The sequence below is a fragment of the Canis aureus genome, chromosome 5 (assembly GCF_053574225.1).
Source record: "Canis aureus isolate CA01 chromosome 5, VMU_Caureus_v.1.0, whole genome shotgun sequence".
NCBI classification, from domain to species: Eukaryota; Metazoa; Chordata; class Mammalia; order Carnivora; family Canidae; genus Canis; species Canis aureus.
Window position 1 is genome coordinate 49,057,503 of NC_135615.1, and position 22,505 is coordinate 49,080,007.

Genomic DNA, 22,505 nt, shown 5'->3' on the forward strand with positions numbered 1-22,505 from the left:
AAAGCAACTATAAATTTGAGAGGGACTTTGTGTGTCCCGTGAATGTCATAGGCACAAATCCAGTTGGCATCTTGGCCTATGGCCTCTTTAATCACTAAGTAACCTAATTCAACTAAAAATGTAGTCCTAAAAATGGCTTGTGAAGGTTACTGCAAAATTGTTTGGAACTACATAATTCTTTCCTTAGTAGATATTCATCTCTTGACCCCAGGAACATTTTTAATTAAGTATATGTTTTTAAAGAAAATCAATCTATAATATTAATATTAGGGTATTTGTGAGTAATATGCACATATTTAGTATTTTGGGAAACTTGTAATGATTTACAGAATTTAGCTTATTAGAATATTAGGGCAGTGCTGTAATTCCAATTTAACATGAGTAGATTTGTGATTTTAAGCTAAATCTTTTTAGAAAAATGTGTTTGTTAGTTGGACAAAGGGTGTACCTAAAAAGGAAATTGAATATATGAAATTTATACACTCAGTTTAAAATTTCTAAAGCATTTTAATAACTAATTTGTAAATCAGACCAAAAATTAGTCGAGGGCCCTCTTAAAACCAAGTGTTAAAATTTGCTTGATTTTGCAGCAAAATAATCCTCAGAGCTGAGCTTAAAAACCAAATGTGTTTGAAAGTATAACCTTAATAAATTAAGTATCAGTTTTGAAAACAAAAGTAACACTCTGGATAGTCTTTTCTGAGCATAAAAAGTTGCATGAAAGATACAAAAAACTGATGTTGATCTTTTTTTTTTTAACATACCAAAGCTTTCACATCCAGTGATTACCATTCTTTCAAATAGTCACCTTGAAGGACCCACTTAAGTGATACTTTTCTCCCTCAAAACTCTTTTCCATACTCACTTTTGAGATAATTTTCAGAGCCGCTTTGGATTCTTTTACCCTTTTTCAAACATATTCAGACACGGAGAATTAGATGACAAAATTATTTAACACCAAACTTAATACGGTGGTTATCTGTGATTTAACAGAGGTACCCCAAAAATAAGAACTCCAGGTGTGGTGGAAGAGTATTTCTTCTCCCCAGGTACTTCCTGACATCTTTCTACTCACATCTCTTAGGCAATGGACTTCCCTCTCTTCTTAAATAGCAAAGAGAAAGCTTTTCTAGCTGGAACTCAACCGAAACACAAGTTAGAACTTCAACTGAAACTAAAAATGACCAAAGGTTCTGGATTAGAGGGATGTGATCCAGAGCCACGAACAGAAGTGACGAGGTGTCTTGGTTAAGTGTGGGGATTTCTCAAGCGTTCACGACACCCCCCTGGAATGCTGTTCGAAGCTATTGCAAGAATCCAGAGCAGAGAGGCAGAGACAGCAACAAAAGGGTCCCAACGCCATCGTGACTCCGATCTCCAAGTCAGCTAGGATGTAAATGAAAATTACCTTCTGAATGTGGTTGACTCTACAATTCCCTTCCGTTCAAGTAGCCTAAGACCCAGGCGATAAGAGTAAGATTTGGGGAATGGGGAGAGGAGGCAGATTAGGAGAACAAATTTGAAAAGAGAAATCCTTCAGTTTGACTTGGGGTCTTAACCACCTCCACTGTGGTTTAGGTACCAAGTATCCACTCTTATTTACGTATATTTTTTTGAAATGTGAAACCTCACATACATTGTTTCCCCAAGAGTCTGAACCCTTGCACATCACTGCTACATAATTCCTCCCAATTTTATCTAGTTTGATTAGTTAAGAAGTGGGTCCTAGAATTGCGATTTCTCCATCTTCGATAAACAAAACAAAGTTTCTTTAAAAAAATGATATAGTCTCACCCAATTTTTTTTTTGATCCCTGTTAAATCAATGACGGTGAACAAAGGGACTTTTTAGTATTTGTTCTCAAGTCAATTGCTTTTAATGCCTGCCAGGTAATCCTAAAAACAAATTCTACCAACCTTGCAGGGAATTTCAGACAGAGGCTATGAAGAAGCATTTCCACAAATGAATTGTGCACTTTGCCCCTTCCTCCCCCGGCCAACTATGTGTAGAGCAGGACAATGCCAACATGCCTGGTGCACTGTTGACCTACTCCTCTCTCACATGTCCGGATCAACAGACCCTGAAGGAGACCCCAGAAGCCTCAAGGACCTTTCAAAGTCACTCATTCATTCACTTGTTCATTCAAATCAAAGCTTTATTAAACATTTAACATGTACAAGACACCATGCTAGGCTCTGGACACCATCTATTCACAGATTGGCAAAGTTTTACAATTTGATTTCTTTGTTCAAAGTACCATCAAGGACACAGCACCTCTCCAGAGAGATTCTCTACTTAGCATTGGAAATTAGAGAGTGGCTCTGCAGGCAAAGTAGATCACTAAAGATTAGCAAAGATATCAACAGTCTAAGGAGGTTCTAAGTTCTCATTTATTCCAGAATGACCCTAGGACCTCAATTAGAATATATGGATAATGAGGAGGAAATGCATTCTCTCCTGGGGATAATGATGGCAAATTTCTAGTGAAAATGATATCTGCATATATGAAGCAGGCAAGACAGTGTGTGTGTGTGTGTGTGTGTGTGTGTGTGTGTGTGTGTATTGGGAGGGGGGAGCTGGAGAGGCCTGGGTTCACAGGCTGGCTCCCACATCTGTGAACTGGGGTACATGGGGAAAGCATTCAGCTTCTCTATGCCTCAGTTTGCTCATGTACAAACCAGATAACATGCCCTCCTGTCAGGTGTTGTGACAAACACATACCATGAGAGAGGAGCTTATCACTCTGTGTGGCACACAGCAGGTACCCAGATAAGCACTGAGGGAATGAACAAATGAAGGAATAGGAAAGTAGCTCATGTGGACACTAGAGAAGAGGAATGAGCATCAAGAACTCTGAAGAGGAAAAAGCAGGGTGTCTTTTTTTTTTCTCCCTGCCTTGTGCTTGCTTTCTTTTCTCTGTGGCTTAGGCCAAGGAGGTCAGGAGGGCCATGCATAGAAAGATCCAGCGCTAAAAAATGGCTTTTCTGGATTCATGGGGACACACGTGAGAAGATGAAGATGCAGTGTTGTCTGAAATTGCTCAAATAGGATAGTCTTATTTCTACAGCCATTCCAGAATTTCAAGTAGCTATTATTAAAGATACTTGTATTGAAGAATTGCCCTACTTCTAATTTGGAAATGATACTTGGTGTTCACTTGGGCCTCTTCAGAAAAACAGGCCACGAAGATTCCTTCCAGTAGCCCTTGGAGTTGGCCCAACCATGGTCTCCCCTTACTCCTCCTGTGCCTTTCTTTCCCTTCCTACTCCTGGTGAGGCTGGGGTTAGAAAGGGGAGCGTCCTGAAGTTACATGCTCCAGACTCACCTGCACAAAGAGTTTTCAGGGATAACTGCACCTGTCTTTGAGGTGCTTGATCTCTGGCCTCCCCACACCCCTGCCCCCGGCCCCACCTTAATTTTACCTGCTCTGCTCTCCAGATAGTTTCAGGAGGTGCCATAGAGGATGATTTGTGTATCTGTAAAAAATTTTTAAAGTCATAGTACTCTTTAAAATGACTTCAGCCCAGGCACCTGGGTGGCTCAGTTGGTTAAGTATCTGACTCTTGCTTTTGACTCAGGTCCTGATCTCAGGGCTGTGAGATCGAGCTCTGGGTTGGACTCTATGTTGAATGCAGAGCCTGTTGACGACTCTTTCTCTCCCTCTCCCCCTCCCTCCCTACCATGTGTGCTCTTTGTCTCTCAAAAAAAATTTTTTTAATAAGAATTTTTTAAAATTAAAAATAAACAAAATCATTTCAGCCTAATTCCTTAATGTGACTCAGCTCCAGTATACTGATTTGTAAGATGGAACAGTCCCTCTGACACTGGGTGGTGAAATGAGATCACGTAGGAGGATCACTAGTCATGAACCAGGTGCCAAGGAAAAGTCAATTTTGATTCTTGGTATCTCACACCACCTTGTGATGCTCAGTTCATTGTGTGGAATGAATTCATGGCCAATGTTTTTCATCAGCATTAGGCAAGCTGGAAGGGATGGGGTCACCTCATGTGAGACACAGGAGCATCTATAGCCTTGGGTGTGTAGCAGGAGGGATAGCGGGGGAACCACAGACCCTGGCCTGAGCCAGGCTGTCCTTTATGGAGCTGCCATTGGAGGTTGAGTCCTAAAGGGGACATTGCTCCCATCTCCATCCAGAAGATCTCACTTGAGGGATCCCTGGGTGGCGCAGCGGTTTGGCGCCTGCCTTTGGCCCAGGGCGCGATCCTGGAGACCCGGGATCGAATCCCACGTCGGGCTCCCGGTGCATGGAGCCTGCTTCTCCCTCTGCCTGTGTCTCTGCCTCTCTCTCTCTCTCTCTCTCTGTGACTATCATAAATAAATAAAAATTAAAAAAAAAAAAAACAGAAGATCTCACTTGAGTCAGCAGGTTGGGCCATTTCCCGCTGCCCTCTGACCCCTCACTGTCACACTGTCCCTTGGGCATGGTGCTTCCAGCTGGCCCTCCTCATTGAAGGCAGGGTGTGTGCTCTTACCATGCTCACCCTTCCCCAGATCTCAACATGTCTCCAACCTCAGTGACAGGATGCAGAGTCCAGATTGATGGTGTAAAGGTATTAAGAGTCTAGATTTCTTCCAACAACACAGAGAGGAGTTTGAGCCTGTGGGGGAAACACAACCCCACAAGTCTGTACTCCAGCCCTTAAATTAGGGAGCTAAGGTGCAAGAAACTAGGGCCAAGTTTCAAAGCCTCAGCCTGGGGCTCCTGGGCCAGGGCGGTGCCTGCCAGGATGTCCACATCCATTTCTCAGTCTGTTTTGTCCTGGACTGCATCTTACTCCATCACATGGACAGTTTCCTTTTCCCATCGTTCCCCCATGCAGATGAGGACTTGGGAGTTACTAAGAAAAGAAGCTCAATTGTCCCCCTTGGCTTATCATTACTAACCAGGCAGAGGAAAGCTTCAGCCCACCATTGATTTAGATTAGCCCCTTCGTTTCAATATTATTAATTACCCAAGTTAGCATACAGCGTGTCAACATCAAACCCCTACTTTTTTTTTTTTTTTTTTTTAATTAACTCTTTGATTTGCAGCTCCACTGCTGTACCTGTTTTCTTTCGGGCCTCTGTGACCAAAACAGAAAGACCTTGCAGATATGGTTGCAACTATCACAAGCAAAGTTATTAGGCTGGGGACCGACACAGGTCACTCCTTTCCTAGGATGCCACCAGGTCAATCTTTCGAGGTGACGTTTCCAGAAGAGCTTGACATTTGCCAAAGCTCTCTGTCGCATCCTGTGCAAAGTAAACAGAAGGGTTAATTTAGTTCTCTAATCTCTTGTTATAAGCCTAATTATTTTACATGTCTTCATTTCATTAATGAATTGCTGCTTTTTACATGCAGCTTCTTCCCCATTGCTTTTGTTTAAACCTCCTGGTGGGAAGGGATAGATTAATTTTGTTGTGCCTTAATGAAACTGTATGCTACATTAGATTTAACCATTTGGCATGCACTGCCAACATCACCATTATGCATAATGAATTATTTTTTGTGAGTCCCAAACTACTACAGGCCTTCGGTGTTCTCCTTCAGATGCCGTGATTATCCACCTGGCAGGCACAGGACAGCAACTTTGGTCATCGCCCCTGGTGTCTAAGGAAACGACCTAGTGCCCTTTTACTTCCTGTCACTTGCGTGGGAGTGTCTAGATTTCCCCTGGTCATGAAGAACCCAGCTCTCCAGTTGATTTCCACTGAGCATCTCAAATGAAACTAGTAAGTCAATTTTGAGGTTTTCAGAGCAAAACCCTGTGCTAGGCACCTGGAGGCAGGGCATATAGTTGTTCCGTCTTTGTCATCACAGTTTAAAACAAGAGTCATTCATTGTTGCCTCCTGTGTCTGCAGGTCATCTGAGCTCTGCTTGGCTCAACTGGTAGCCCTGCTTCAGGCTGCAGTGGCCAGGGAAGCCCTGTTCCTCATGTCTGCTTTTCCTTCTGGGACCCAGGCTAGTTAGTGTCTGTTCTTACACCAGTCACAGAAGTTCAAGAGGGCAGGTGAGGATGTGCGGGGCCTCTTAAGGCCTAGGCTTGGAATTGACACACAAATTACTTTTACCCATCTATTGTTGGTCAGAGAAAGTCACATGGCCAAGTGTAAAGACAAGGGGCTGGGAAGATTCTCCTTTGAGAATTAGCCATGGCAAAAGTAGAGTTACAGGAACTGGCAAATAATTGGAGCCAACAATTAAATGGTTCATATGTTTCTGACGGTTGGCCAGGTTCTGGGATGTGGCCATCCCAGTTTTCAAAGCTGGAGCCATTTCATCCCACAATTAAGGTCAGCCCCAGCCAAGACTCTGGAACCAGTCTTGTCTCTAAACAGTATTGAAGGATCTCAAGCCAACAACTCTCTGGCTCATCACTGAGTTAGTGCTGATCCGTGTTCCATCAAGCCAGAACCAAGTCCTGTTTGAGTACAGTGGGGACTGCATTTCCTGGCCCTGAACTTGGGTTTCCCACATTTCTGTTGCTGGACCTACCCTAACATATTGTTAAGTCACCTTCTAAGTTACTTAAGTTGCCCTGCTGGCCAACCTTTTTCTTTTCTTTTCTTTTCTTTCTTTCTTTCTTTCTTTCTTTCTTTCTTTCTTTCTTTCTTTCTATTCATTCATTTTTGAGAGACGGAGACAGAGAGAGAGAGAGAGAGGCAGAGGAAGAAGCAGGCTTCCTGCAAGGAGCCCAATGTCGGACTTGATCCCAGACCCCAGGATCACGCCCTGAGCCAAAGGCAGATGCTCAACCGCTGAGCCACCCAGGCATCCCTTGCCAATCTTTTCTGAATTGTCTTTGTGAATATTTGATCTTAGGATCATCAGCCATTATTCCTTGCCTGGCCTCCCCCACAGGACAGAAAGGAAGCTCCAGAATGATATCAAGATTCGAGACTGGGAACACCTGCCCTTTCTTTTGCTACTGGAATTTTCATGTCCTAGAGTTTAGCCTATATCTCTGATCTCTGATCCTGGCCTTCCCCTTAGCTGGTCTCCCTCACTACTCTGAAATCCTGGCTCCAGGTTAAAAACCCAGCTAGCAATACCATGTAGCCAATACCAAAAATCGAAAGAATGTTAAATTGTGTCATTATCAAGGTGAAGTCCCGAATTTCATGGCTACAAAGGCAATGAACTACAAATTTCACCTGGATGGAGTCTTGATGACACATGTGTACCCTGGAAGGTGTCCAGGTGACACTGTTGCTGTGCTGTTCCTAATTCTGTACTCAGATGTCACCTTCTCCATGACATCTTTCCTGACCTCCCTACTTGCTATTGCTACTCCTACCCCTCACCCAACCAGGCACTCCCTATCTTCCTTTCCTGCTTTATTTTCATTAAGAGAACTTATCACCATCATCTGCAGTTCACATTTTACTTTTTGTTTTGTTGATTGCCTCCCTTCAATACAGTAGATGTTCCATGATTTGTCTCTTCACCCCTAGAATGTATCATAAATGCTCCAGAAATATCTGCTGAATACAGGAAGAGAGGAAGGATAGACAGCAAGCAGGAGGCTGGCCAGAGTGGGCTGTCGGCTAGAGACAGCAAAAATAAAAGCATGTGTAAATGCATGAACTCACATATCATGCTGAGGACACCACTGAGGTCAATGCAGGGGCTTGGAGGCATCGCTGGGCTGCAGCCTCCCAGACTCGGCTCGCTCCTCTCTGTCAGCCAGTAAGGCATGCTCAAGGTTCTCCATTCCTTGACCCAGAGCTGTCCTTGGCCTCTCTTCCCCCCAACTCATCTACGCCTCTTGAAAACTAGCCAGCCAGCCCCCTGCATATCCACTTGCGTATCTCCCATTGACTTTGATTTAGACTTTGGCCCAGATCTGTCTGCTAACGGTCTCCCCACAGGGAACTCAAATGACAATCCCAAACTAAACTGCTATTTCCTCTGCCTTCAATCGGAGATCATCTTCCTCACCAACCCCCTTCATGGCAGGTTTGGCTGTTGACACAACATCTATTTGGTTGTGCAGAGAGAATCCAAAACATCTCCTTTTACCTTCCAAAGACTTACTGACTTCACCTGCTTCTCTTACCCCCTCCATGTCGACTGCTTCTGCTCCCAACCTCCTCATCTCTTAATTGGCGATAGTGTCCTAACTACCTTCCTTCTTCAAGTCCCCTTGAACCTCGTCCACTAATGTTTCCCAACATCTGGTGGCAAAGTCCAAACTTGTTAACAGGGCATATGAAGCCCTCCATGTTCTAACTGTCCCCTCTCCAGCTGCATCTCTCCTTCCTGTTTTTTTTTTTAATTTTATTTATTTATGATAGTCACAGAGAGAGAGAGAGAGGCAGAGACATAGGCAGAGGGAGAAGCAGGCTCCATGCACCGGGAGCCCGACGTGGGATTCGATCCCAGGTCTCCAGGATCGCGCCCTGGGCCAAAGGCAGGCACTAAACCGCTGCGCCACCCAGGGATCCCCTCTCCTTCCTGTTGTTATGCTGGATTTTCTCTGGCTTTTGTACAGACAGTCCCTCTGCTAGAAGTTCCCTCTGCTTCCCTTTAAGATTCAGCTCAAGTGTCCTTATGATTTTGCCCATATTATATACCACATGTTTACTGTTTTTAAAAAAGATTTATTTTAGAGAAAGAGAGAGAGAGAGCATGCACAAGCAGGGGGAGGGAAAGAGGGAGAGAGGGGGGAGAGAGAAAAAGAGAGAGAGAGAGAGAGAATCTCCAGCAGATTATCTGCTGAGCATCGAGCCCAACATAGGGCTGTATCCTTCAACCCTGAGACCATGACCTGAGCCAAGATCAAGAGTCGGTCACTTAACTGACTGAGGCTCCCAGGCACCCTACACTTATTTGCTTTTTAAAAGCCTTATTTTCAGTTGCATCAGTTATGTTCAGGAAATGATAGACATGGTGGGTTTTTTTTCCTGATACATAGTAAATGTATTGTTATTAAATTAAAAATGTCCACCCACATAAGCCCCAAAGATCATCTTGGGTACCACAATTACCCTACTTTTTCAAAATGGTGAGCTGGACCATCTTGCTTTTAAAATCATGGAGTTGGAGAGGGCTTTGAGAGGCCAATCATGGCGCCTTTAGTAAGATCTTAAATATTATGCTTAGGTGGCATAATATTTAAGTTGTTAACAATTGTTGAGTGACTCCTACATGCTGGACTTACTTGTATTCATTCATTTAATCCTCATGCTAATTCTATGAAATGGGACCAAAATCACCTTACAGAAAAGAACATGGAGGTGCACAGTGGTTAAGTAATTTGCCCAAGATCACACAGTTGATAAAGTCGACCCGTCTATTCAAACTGAACCATTTGCCAGAGTCCATGCTCTTACCTTAACCATATAACATCACTTCTAATAGGTTTCAGTGCCTCCAGTATTCTCTAGATGAGACTGTTCTTGGCACCTAAGCTTTGCTGCAGTACAGCCTTTTCTTGCTGCGGGGAGGAGGGATGTTTTGCTGGAAGGCTGGCAGGATACCCTGAAAAGGTGACCTCTTGGAAATGGGCAACTCAGTAGTTTATGCTTCTTTAGTCTTGGTTTAAGAAGTTCTTTGTGGCAGGAGCCAAGTTGGTATTACTTTGATAGAATCCCTAGCTGCTGGCCTTTTGTGCTATCCTATGCATTTTTTGGTCTCCAGAGATAGCCTGAACTTTCCAGATCTAAGCAAGAAAGTTTAGGAACCAGACCATCCAATTTCTGCCTGAAACTCCTAAGGCCAACCCATTGAACATGGGACCTTTGTGCTTCTGCATGGCAGGTTCTCCTACAGAAGAACCTCAATGCCAGGTGCTGGGCTCCTGCTTCACAGTATCTATACTTCCCTTGCCCTCTGTTAAAAAAAAAAAATCCTAGCTTGAATCATTTATGCACCTGATTGTTTGGGAGTTTTGTGGAACCTGTGCATGTCAATTAAACAGCTCATTCCTGTCAAATGCTTGTCACATTCGCTGGGAGCCTGTGTGTCACAGCTTTTGAAATGACACAGCCCAGATGCTATGGATCAGCTCAGTGTCTCTTGCAGAAACCCATGCTCAGCTATATCCCTGTGGGTGATAAACAGGATGGATGTCCCCATCTCCTGATAAAGCATTTGTATCTACAAATGTATAACTCAAAAGGAATTACCACCAATATTCTTTTAATTGGAAATATCTTTCTTCCTCCTAAGCAGATACGTGCAAGCTCCTTTTCTGCAGAAGCCATCCATAGAAGAGGAACATGTGTGTGAAAGACAGCCTGTTTAATCTTTCCGTGTAATCAGCTCCCTGGAGCCCAAATGCTGAGTCTGTAAAAGTTGTGAGCCCAGGCTGCTCTTGTATTCACTCCTGCTGAAGACTCACTCGGCCTGTCCTGCCCCTTCTTCCCAACTTTGGCAGTGGGGCTCCTTGGAAAGCCAGCCTTTTCTATCCTAAGGGAGATCCTCCATCAAAATCAGACACCCTAGAAAAATAGAGCTTAGGCGAAGCGGCTTTTCTGATCCCATTATTGATAAGCTCTTAGAGCTCATCAATGAAAATTAGAACTTGTTAATCCTGTACATTTCCCCCCTTGATTTTTAATTACAGAAGGAAGAAGTAATGGATAACTTATGGGGCTGCAGAGACACTGAGGCTGTCAAGAGAAAATTAAATTTACGGTCAGAGAGTTTTGTTTTCTCAAGTGTCCTTGTAAAATGCAAAAGAGGCTCCTGGCATCACCAAGGCAATTCAACTGGTTTCCTAAACTGGCAGAGTTTTCCTCGAAGAAGCCCTCCTTCATTTGCCAAGAGAGTGTATTAATGACAAGGACTGGACCTAAAGGGAACTCATTCAGAAGAAAACTGCATTAAAAGAACATTAAGGGTGATGTTTTAAAGTCTGATTTAAACTCATGAAAGCAAGGAGATTTATTGTTGAAGCCAAATCGCCAAGCTGACGCGCCCTGCCTGGTAATGCATTCCGATTGGAGCATGGGGGATTGAATCTGTTCAGAAACATCACTCACGGGGGCCCAGGAGCTCCTGCTGGGGGAGAAGAAGACAGCCACAGTGGGGGCAGCCACATTTCTGAAGGCAGATGGGACAGGCTGGCATCCCACAGGGTCAACCCGCCAGGGAAGCAGGAGGAGGGTGCGCCAGCTGAGGTCAGCCTTGACATTAGCAGGTAGCTGAGCAGCCTTTGAGCTTCCCGACACCAGCCTGTGGCCGCTGGGGTGCTGTTCCCCGGGGAAGCCAGAGGCTCAGCAGGGTGTCCCGACCCCTCTCTTCTGAATCCTCTTTGGGACCCCTCCTGGGAATCCTCTTGGGCAACCCCTCCTGCATGCAAATAGACCCATAGCAGAATGTCACCTACCCCCCACCCTGCCCCACTTGACCACAAGCAAAATAGAGCTTTGAGTGATACCATGCAGGTGTCTTACCTGGGCTGCAGACCTGGACTCCAGCCAAAAGGCCAGCTGCTTACCATCTTGCAAGTGAGGATCTGATTTCTAGCTTAGAAGCATTAGTACCCATGTTGGAAAGGCACAGCGGAGTCACCCGAGAGAAATCAGAGAACGCAGCCCCAAACGTGTGCTTTCCCTTCCCTTCCCAGGGCAGGGGTGCAGCCAGCATACCTGTCATCCCTCCTGATGCCAGCTTTTATAGCTCAGCCCTCCATAGCATCGCATTCTATTCCAAGTAGCTGTAGCCTTGCAGTTTGACTTAGTACTTTTTCACTAAGCCTTGGAACTGATTCTGTTCCTGGTATTTCAGTGCCTGGACACTCATTTCCTGGTGTCTGTGCCCCTCTAAATCTTATAGAATCTTTACCATGTCTGGATGCAGGCTTGTCTTTGTAAACGGTTGACTTTGGACAGCTAAGGGACTGTAGGGATGTGGATATGAGGTAATCTGCCAAAATTAGAGGAGTTGAGAGCATCACAACAGGAGAGATAGAAAAGCCTTTGGTGAAGACAAGTCAAGGATCCAAGACCAGGAAAGCCCACTGGAGTCAGGGTGCAAACGTGTCTCAGAGGACCGGGTGGCTGGAGGATGGGGAGGCTCCACAGTTAGCATGGGCTGTGTGATCGTTCATTGTGTATCGCCTTACTTGTACATCGAGAATTTCATAACATCACTGAGCATGAAGCTGTGGAAACCAATCAGTGTAGTAAAATGAGATAAATAATAGGACTGTACAAATTATAGGCAGACACAACTGGGGAGGAGGACATCCCAGAGGCGGTGGCAGCTGAGTTGGGCCTTGAAAGGAAAGTAGAAATTTGCCAAGAGGGGAAATGGGTAGGAAGTGGGGGTGTGGTGAAGTGAAGCTCAGAGCATGACCAGAGTGGAGACATGTGGCCAGTTCCCTTTGGGGAGCTGTGAAAGATGAGACTGGAAATGTCCTCGGAATCAGATCTCGAAAGCTCTCTGTGTTATGCTAAGAAACATTAACTTTCTCATGCAGCCAATAGGAAGAAGCCATTAAATGCATTTTAGGTGACTTCTGGATTATCACTAGTCCGAGGTGGCCAAACACCCACAACTGACCAGATTGTTAGCCTACTGGGTTAAAGAAGAAGAGATGAGGTGGGGGATGCATTAGTTTAGAGGTTTGAGCCTCTGCTCCATGCTGTGAATTTCCTTTCCAGAAAGTTGCTCATATGTTCAGCATTTTTGCATGTGATCCTGTGGATGTCACGGGCCTAAAACTATTTGTGGGAAATAACTTGTTTCCTAAGGAGAATTTCCTACTTCTTAAGAGATGTGTGCTGTCGTATTTAAAGATGGTATGCCACAATGCCTGCGAATTACTTTCAAATCGTTTGGCAACACATTTTTAAAAGTGTGCATGTGTGTGTGTGTGTGTGTGTGTGTGTGTTGGGGAGGGAGAAAGAGAAATGAAGAAATCGAGGCAAGATGTAAACAGTTGATGAATCTAGGGGAACAGTATATGGATGTTCATCCCAGTTTCTTTCAACTTTTCTGTACATTTGAAATTTTTAAAAATAAAAGCAAAGCAAAGCAAAACTCTGGCTCAAGGCAGAAGTAGCAGGAATGAATATAAAGTGATGAATTTTATGCATTTATATTCCTTCACCACATACTGTCTGAATACCTACTATAGTTGTTCAATATTTAGTTGGAACAATCAATAGGACTTAGTGCCTGACGGGAGGCGGCTGGGGGAGATGATGGAGGAGGTGCAGTAACGGAGCGCGAAGTCGCCAGTGTGAATGACGGCTGGTTCAATTAACAAAGAGACGGGAAGGCAGAAGGGCAGCAGGCCGGAGGAGGGGAGAATGAGTTCAGGTCCGTGGGCAGCATTTTAAACGGAGTGTTGATGAACTTGAATGAGGTAGGGAGCCACTAGAAGCAAGGGGAATTGAAACACTGGTATGTGAGAAATGAGGTGGGCCAAGGACGGGGAACTCTTTGGGAAGACATGAGGGTGGGCTGGTGAAGTTTGGCAGTTGTCTGCAGATAGGAAAAATATCAGGAAATGTGGTGGGCTGGGTTTGCATGGCCTGAGAGGGCTGCATTTGGAAGATGGGAGGCAGTTGCAGAGCGAGTTTGGGGCTCAGGGTAGACAGGGAGCTTCCTCCCCATTGCACTGTGGGATGGCTTCTGTGTGAGCCTTGGAGCACGGGGTGACAGTCACAGGCCAGCAAGGCAGGGTCCGAATCCTCAGGGAACTCCCATTTTGCCATGAGACCTTCATAATCAATACCAGATGGAAAGCAGTTTCGTTGCTTGATACAGACCTTCAAATTCTTATAAAACTTCTCATTGTCTGTTCATTATCATCCTGTTCCATCCAGGCACTGAGGAGGACTTCAGGTCGCCACGGATGCCAAAACTCACGTGGTGTGAATGTGGCAGATAGAAATCCCAGGAGTCCGAGGTAAGCAGCTATTTCCCAAATTCCACTGTGCCTCTCCAACCTCTCTTACCTCCATCACAAACGTACAGCCTTGAAAGGAAGGTAGGAATGTTTCAGGGAAAAGGAAGGAAGATGTTCCAAGGTGAATGACAGTGCGGAATGGAAGCTAAACCATCCCAGTCATCCTCCCCTGGCCTCTTTCAGGAAAATGGGCTTGATTAAAGGAAAACCCAGAGAGTAGAATCCTGGTTTCTTCCAGGATCTTGTTTTCTTTGACCTGAGTCTCATTCCAGGACGATTTATCTCCCTGGTTTAGGGACCTTGCTACTGGTCAGAGGCTACAGGGTGGAGCCCTGGGCTTCCATTCTGGAGATGTTTCAACTCAAGTGCCTGCAAGATTTGGGGCCCCCCCAAGTCTCCTCCCTGTCCTCCAGCTAAGTCCAGCAAGAACTATGTGAGCTATGTCCCAAACAACAGCTCGAGCATGTTCCCCCACTCCTCCAAGGGAAGTATGGAAATTGCCTTTTAAAATTCTCAGTAGACAAGTCATCATGTCATTGACACCCTCCTCCTCCTTAACATCTTCTTGGCTAACATTTATGGAGCACTTTCTATGTGCCAGGCATTCTGTGGGTTCTTTTTTTTTTTTTCTTACATGCATTTCATTTCCATAGCAGCCCTATGAGGAAGGTGTTATAATTAACCACATCTACAGATAAGGAAACTAAAGCTTAGAGCACTTGAGTAATTTGCTCAAGGTCATGCCACCAAGATGTCAGAATCACATGAGATTGACTCCCAAACCCGGGCTCTTAGAAATCCACACGACAGCTACCCTGAATCATTCTAGAGGGCCTCCATCCACATTCCGAACACGATATTGAAAAACACTGACATAGTGCTACCATTTTCAGGCTCTCTTCTAAGGATTTTGTATGTCTCCATTCCAGTATCTTCAAACCAACCCTGTGAAGTAAACACTGTAATGATCTATTTTTTAGGGATAAATACATAGAGGTACAGAGAGGTTAAATGACTTGCCTAAGATCTGAATTTTAACTCAGGGCAGTCTGTCTCTTACCTATGTTGCTATAGCATCATGCCTAAGAGAAAAGCATGTAGAGTATTCACATAGAACTTGCAAGAGTTGGGGATCTTTTCAGGAACAATACACATACAGCGGGGACTCGGAGCACCTCATGTGGCCAGCGACCCTATATCATCCTCAAGAGCCAGAAGATGTTTGGGTGACAGTCATGGAGTATCCCTTTGTGGTCATCCTTGTCCCCAGAGCAAGAGGGAGGAGTCATAAGTGTTTCCTGAACGTAGGGTGGGCTTAATTTTTGAGTGTTAACTATGTGAAACTCAGGAGAGACCTGTTCATACTGTGAAAATCCTGCAGGTTATTAAAGTTTTTTTTTTTAATTAGCATACTTACTCTCAAAGTTAGAAAGGAAAAAGTGCCTTGCTGCTGGCATTTATTAATAGTTTGTCTCAGCCTAAATGAAAGCATTTTGGTAAAAAAAAATTTTCCTGCCATCTGTAAAAAAAGAAAATCACTAATTTATACATAAAGAAAGGGGGAAAGGGAAGAAAGGTAAGAAGGATAGACAGAAGGAGGGAGGGCATGAAGACAGAAAAACTTTTTTCTTAGATTGAACGACACACCATGATAATGAGAATATTAATCTGATCACCTAAAATAGTCTGGCCTTATGGTTGCCCTTCTGCTTGGTGATTCTTTTTGCCTTCGTAGGAAATATTTTGATTTAAGATTTTCATTATATTGAATCTTCCTTAGGTCTTAGAGTGGTATGACCCAGGGTGACATTCAAGATTGACAAACCAGTTGTAAACCAAAGCTTACAATGGGGTTAGCTAGGGTCCCCAACCAGTCAGAGCAGGTGCCCCCTGGTACACAGTATCCATAGGAATAAACTGGATCTCAGCCCTCAGATGTCACTGACCTAGAATTTTAAACTGAGATCATCGGGAAAACAATAGAGCAATCCATTTGCTCCTCTCAGCTCATTTTCCATAGGATTTAAATAATCTAAAGTCCAGTCAGAAAGCAGAAGAGTTCAGCAAAAAGAGGACTGAGCCGCTTAGCATATCTAGAAGGGGGTCTACACAGCAAGGTTCACAAGCTCCACTCATAGGAGAGTTCATACATACAAGGGATTTTATGCCAGTGGTTTTCACTTTGAAACTACCTTAGTGTTTGCCTTGTTTTCATCAATCTGTAGATTGGAAGCTGCCCATGGAAGCTGCAGAGGAAAGAATTAGTTCTGGAGACAATGTTCATTAATAACAGCAAGAGAGACAAAGAGGTAAAGAGATGGGGGAAACCCCAACAACTAGACACAGCAACTCCAAACACACGCGAAGCTGAGGTCAGCTAGTGCAGGGGCAAATAGTCCTGTAGAGCCCAATCAATACCCCCAGAGGGCAGAGCTTCATCACAGTTATGCATGCTGATGACTCTGGACCACCAGGAAAAGATGAAGTTTTCTAAGTAGAGAAGAAAATCATAAAAAGTTGAATATAATGAATGGAAAAACTTTGTATGCATTTAAAATTCTAAAAGGGAAAAAAAAAACCCTAAGTAATCCTTGAGAGAGCTTGTTATATGTCTCTCAGGGTATGAAATAAATAATGTTACTGTGTTTCTTTACATGAATGTTTTTACATGTAAGCAAGTAAGAGTAGATTGCTCCATGGTATAAAGGAAATAGAATTATCTATGAGATTGTTAACTGCTGAATTTTCCAGTGAATTAATAGCCAGAAGATAAGAAGAAGGAAGAAATTACGTTTTCCAGAATTTCAAGGAGGCTGGAACAATTCACTTGGTCAGATGGAACTGTTCACCTGAAAGGTGGTTGGAGAGGGTGGGGAAGGCCTGGGTTGCACCTTCCGGAGATGGGGCTGCATAGGTGTGTGAGGCCTAGTTGGCAAGCCTGCACTTTCAGGAGGATTAGAAGACAGGAGGGGAGGCCAGCAAAATGACAGGAAGCTGAGAGATACACGATCCCATCTCTTCCCAAACGTGAATCTCTGATCAATTTACCAGATTGTGAAAGAGGGCAAGATTTTTTCATGCAATAGCTAGCCAGGCACTAAATTAACCTGAAACCTTTGGATTTAGATGAATTGGAAGAAATGAAGAGGAAATAAGGTCATGAACTTGTAGGAATTGTAAGGAAGATGGGTGGGTTCAGAACTTTGGGGGCTTGAACCAATTTACCTAAATCTCTGAGGCTCAGGAAAACCCAGTAGAAATCTGGGTCTCTCTCTCTCTCTCCTCTCATAGATATGTATGTTTGTATGTATGGGTGTCTGTTTTTGACCAGTAATTATTGAATCCCTACTAAGTGACAGATGTTGTGCTAATAAGTGCTTTTATGTTCATGATTTCATTTAATCTTTAAGCCAACTCTTGTGAGGTAAGAATCACTCCAGTGAAGAAATTGATGCTCAGAGAGGTTAATTCGCTTGCCCAGAGTCAAAGTCACACAGCCAAAGAATGGTTATTATAAAACGTGGTCTTCCTGCCCCGTTCCAAGCAAATTTTAATGCACCAGGAAAAGCCGTTCTTTATTTCCAAACCTACATTCTCTCAAATAGTCAGGGAGTCTGTCTTCTGGTTGTCAAGTTACTAAACCTTGACAACAATGAAGGAGAATTTTAATGTTCCAAGATTTCAATAGATCTGGGGTTTGTGTGGGAAATTGAAGATGCAGGTTTAATGCAGGACAAGGAGGACAGCCGTATCTTGTAGATTTAAGGCATTTGCTGTGTATACATGTTTGGAGTCGTTTTCTTCTGTTACCACCACTGCCAGAGATAAAGAATGAATGATACTGAGTTCACAGGACTGATATCCATCAGCAGCAGTATTTATTTCCAGTCTCATAGGAATAAATACAAGGATGTGCTGATAATTATGCCTTGATACGCGGAAGAGGATAGAAAAACTCTTTCTCAATTTGTCTAGCTCACTGTGAATAATAATGCTGTCCGTGTGTTTATGGGAGGCAAAGTATTTAAAGCTCTATTGTTATTTTCACAGAAAAACAACTCCGAGAGAGGCAGGTTTTCCGTATTCAACGGGAATGTAGAGTTTATCTTACAGAACATTGCTGTCTTTCCTTTTCTAACGGGCATAAATTCCTGGTGTTTAAATGCATCAGAGACACTCTACCTTCACTGTGAGATGAGAGAGGCTTCCAGAATGTCAAACAGAGCCCTTGTTTCTTGACTTCTGACCTAGCTCTGTTTTGGGGGGTTTTTTGGTTTTTTTCCTTTACATGACTCAGACAGGCTCTTGGAGGCCTAGAGATAAAAGGCCCCATTAGAAGTGCAAAATATGACTATTATTACCTCCTTTAATAAGGCTTCTTGCCAATTTTTCAAATGACTAGATTCTGCTTGCTAATTATTACTCCACAGTTCCTGCATTTTCTTTCCCTGAAGGAGCCCAATTCCAAGGAAGATGAAGATGAGTGCTAAAAAGTGTGTTTACTGCCATCTATGGGATGGAGCAGAGCTGCCACAGCAGTGGATCCCCTTCCCGTGCAGCTCCCGGGAAATTCCAGTTGCAAAGCCACGTGGAAATGTACTGCAAGCACAGGCATTCACTGCAGGAGTCCGCGGGAAAATACCCCCTGGAAAGTCATTTGTATAAAGTTTTCTAGAAATAGAAGTTCATATTGCTGTTTTGGAGAGTTAGAGAACAAACTCTCCCCAGTTCAAGGCAATCATATTTTCATGTATAGTGACATAGGGGCACGTGGGCTCCCCTCATAACTCAGGGTTCTAGCCTGTGAGTACCCTCCAATGTCCTAGCAGAGAATGGTAGAACTAGAAATTCACTTGCTGGATGATTAATATTCTGGAGAAGGCCAAGAAGCAGGACACAATAAAGACTCCTGAATGGCCGAATAAAGTATCTAAGGTATATGTGCTGTGTGGCCTATGAACTTGACTCATGAATCAGGCTTCCTGGGCTACTATAACAGATTTTGCTGGCTAAGTGTCAGAAACTCAAATACAAGATGGAGCAGAGATTTTTGAAAGACAGACATTTGAGGGAAGCAAAAAGTGATGGTGTTTATCCTAGAACCTAGGGAGAAAAGAGGAAACAGGGAAAAAAAGAAAAACTCAAGAGAGCAAAACAGCTTGGACAATGATGGTATAGTGTGGCGATCAGTTATCATATCAATGATTCAGTTATCAAATAATGGTGAGATTTTGTTAGGTCTCTTTAGCCATGAACATGAAAAGAGCAAGGATATGACTGCATGATACACAGAAAGAAAAATATAAATAGTTCTCAAAATATGAAAAGACGCTCAACCTCATTCAGAGAAGAAGCTGCAAAGTAAAAGCAAACAAAGACAAAACCACTGACTGGGGGGGATATATTTGCAAAACAGATATCAGGTAAAGGTATATCCATAATATACCAAAAACTCTTAAAATCTGACAATAAAAAAATAAGCAACAATTAGAAGGGAGGCAAAAGATCTGAACAGATATGTCACCAAAGGAGACATACAGATAGCAAATGAGTGTGTGAAAAGATATTTGATATCAAAAGTCATCGGGGAATTACAAATTAAAACAACAACGAGATACTACTATCCACCTATGAGAATGGCTAAAATCCAAAACAGTGACGACACGAAGAAATGCTGTCAAGGATATACGGCAACAGGAGCTGCCCTTCAGTGCTGATGGGAAAGCACAGTGGTTGGGCCACTTGGGAAACAGCAGTCACACATACTCTTACCATACAATCCAGCAAGCATGCTTCTAGGTATTTATCCACATGAATTAAAAAGCTTAGGTCTCCACAAAACCCACCCCGTGAATGTTTACAGCAGCTTTCTTCATAGTGGCCCCACATTGGAAGCCACCAAGATGTCCTTCAGTAGGAATAGATGAAGAAACTACATCTGGACAATGGAATAATATTCAAGGCTCAAATGAAATTAGGAAGCCATAGAAAGACATGGAGGACAGGAAAGAAGCCAACCTGAAATCCTACACAGTCTTTGACTCTAACTAGATGACATCATGGGAAAGGCAAAGCTGTGGAGATGGGGAAGGAGATCAGTGGTTAGCAGGGGTCAGGAGTGGTGAGGCAGGATGAACATGTGGAGAAGAAGGAGTTTTTAGGGACGTGGAACTATTCTGTATGATGCTGTAATGGTGGATGCATGACATTCTGTGTATATCAAACGCAAACACAAAGAGCTAACTACGACTTAGTTAATAATAATGTATCCATATAGCTTCAATCATTCTAACAAATGTGCCACCCTAATGTGAGCTGTTAATAATAGGGAAAACTGTGTGGTGGGGTGGGGGCGGGGCAGAGATGAGGTATACAGGAAATCTGTACTTCTGGTTCAATCTTTCTGTGAACCTGACACTTATATTTAAAAAAAGAGTCTCAATTTGAAACAAGGGATGGACAGAGATTATTAAGGAAAATGAAAACAATAAGAAAGCAGGTATCACAATCCTAACATCAAAGTCCAATTTAAGCCAAACCATATTAGAAGAGACGTAAATGGGCACTGGGTAAAAGCCACATTGCCAAGTATAAATATTTTTTTAATAAATGAGTTAATATTCTTTGCTCATGGATGGACAAAACTTCAAAAGAAGGGTTCGGTTGCAGATGGTGCTGCTGAAAGCGTGGAGCAACAGGTCCGCTCTTAGTGACGGTCGCCTACTCTGTGAAGGGCAGTGTAATGGCACTTCCCCAAATTACAAATGCACACATCCTTTCTTGCACCCAGGCATTCTCTTCCAGGAATTTAACCCACAGATAGACTCCCACAGGTACAACATGGAGTAAAAACAGAGATTATAATTGTGGCACTTTGGGGGGGGGTCTTTGATAATGGCACCAGATTGGCTACAACTAGGTGCCTATCAGTAGGGGCAGCTTCCATAAATAATGCTGCACCCACACAGTGGAACAGGATGCTGCCGTCACGTGGAAGGAGGCATCCCTTTACATATTGATGAAGAGCGATGACCAAGATGTAAGATCTTAAGAAGCAGGGTGCATACTGTGTCAGAGCATGTCACCTTGTGGGAGAACAACTATCTGAGGAGAGAGGGATAGCCCATACCCCGGCAATGGCAGGAACGTAGCATCTGTTAGAGACGGGAAGCCGGAGGTTGGGACCTTGCAGGGAGAAAGACAGGATTATCCTTTTCTGCTCTTTTGTCTCTCTTCTGGAAAAAAAATGATCTAAAATAATTTAAAAATGAATAAGGCAAGAGAGTATATAATACATTTTGGGATGTTCCCATTTACTCTTTTTAAACGTTGATCTTCAAAATGTTGGTTAGTTCTAGTTATCTGGACAATTTAATTATGTGGAACACCTCATTTCCTGACGATTCTGGATGAATAAGGCATTACTCTGGTTTGCTGACTTATGCACAATTACAAAGTTAACATTATCATCATAGCACAAAAGAGATTGGAATTTAGAACAAAGGGTGGGGATACTATTCAACAAGACATTAAGGCAGAAGGAGAATGGATGAAGTGGAGAGAGTCTGTAACCCTCGCACTGATGGAGGGATGAAGGTCTAATGAACAAAACAGACGAGCCTTGTGTGAAGTGCCCGCTTCCGAGCGTAATAGGCAACGCTTCTGTTCACAAAACTGCGAAGCAGGTTGCTGCCTTTGTAAGAAACGCTTTGTTAGGCACCCGCACTGACAGGGAGAACAGTGTGCAGTGCTCACGAGGTGCTTGGGAGGGATTGTAAGGAAGGCAAAGGCATAACTTCTGCTCCAGGAGAAGCCTGTCGCTGGCTAGAGGACCCAGAAGAAGACTCAGCAATGCTAAGCGTGCCCTCGACATAAGGACCCGAGTGCCAAGCAGCTTCCTTGAAAGAGAGCAGAAGTTGACCATCAGGCTGATAGGAATTGCAGAAATATGCCTCTACATGTTTTAAAAATCTGGATGTGTCATATGGAAATTCAGATTTTTTTTTTAGAGCTTTTTTGGAAAAATTGGAAAATCTAACAATGTGGGGCCTGCTTTTCCTGCATATTAGCACTGACTAGAGTTGAGCAGGGACTGTCTCTCTTTATACGGGACATAAGCATGGTGGTTAACCAGGGTCCCCAGCTCTCCCTCTTCCCCTGCACCTGGCCCTTCTCTCTCAATTACTTGCCAGGATCGGTAGGTATTTCAGTTCGTAAATCCTGAGCAAGACACAAGAAGGGCCAGTTAGGAAATGTGTTATAGAAATAGAAGATTCTTGGACAGATTTTTGAAAGGCAAGATATACTGGCCTGGTGGATCAGGTGTGTGAGACATTTTAGCGGGAAGCTATATAGAAGGCCAGAGTGTTTCCTCTTCACCAAACATTGGACCAACCACAGAGTGCCTATGCTTTGGAGAAATCCAGATAATGCTGGGTAAGTAAGGTGTTAGCTCCGACCCTGTGCCAGGCCTTTTGTAGGAGCACAGCAGTGAACAAGATGAATGGTTTCAGGGAACTTACAACCTGCTAGTGGAGGTGGCCGATTTACAAGAAAATGAGTTCTTACATGGAGATTTATACACCATAACTAGAACTGTGAAAGGAATGGACAGAGAGTATTGTCCTAGGGAATT

At 43.6% G+C, this 22,505-nt stretch overlaps 1 protein-coding gene across 12 annotated transcripts in view; it reads left to right on the plus strand.

Moving 5' to 3' along the window:
• Positions 1-22,505, plus strand: part of LOC144314148 (uncharacterized) — a 145,307-nt gene that overhangs the window by 83,622 nt on the left and 39,180 nt on the right. For 4 of the 12 annotated variants that reach the window (XR_013379848.1, XR_013379850.1, XR_013379861.1 and 1 more), the window contains 5 exons: positions 5,553-5,734; positions 5,865-6,013; positions 10,574-10,935; positions 13,788-13,870; positions 16,096-16,179. Coding sequence is in view for 1 of the 12 variants with exons in the window: in XM_077897947.1 (XP_077754073.1) it covers positions 13,788-13,852 (65 nt within the window). In the remaining 11 variants the exon portion in view is untranslated. Of the gene's footprint in view, positions 1-5,552; positions 5,735-5,864; positions 6,014-10,573; positions 10,936-13,787; positions 13,871-16,095; positions 16,506-22,505 lie in introns of those variants that run through there. The other 8 variants (XR_013379851.1, XR_013379853.1, XR_013379863.1 and 5 more) reach the window with 3 other exon arrangements.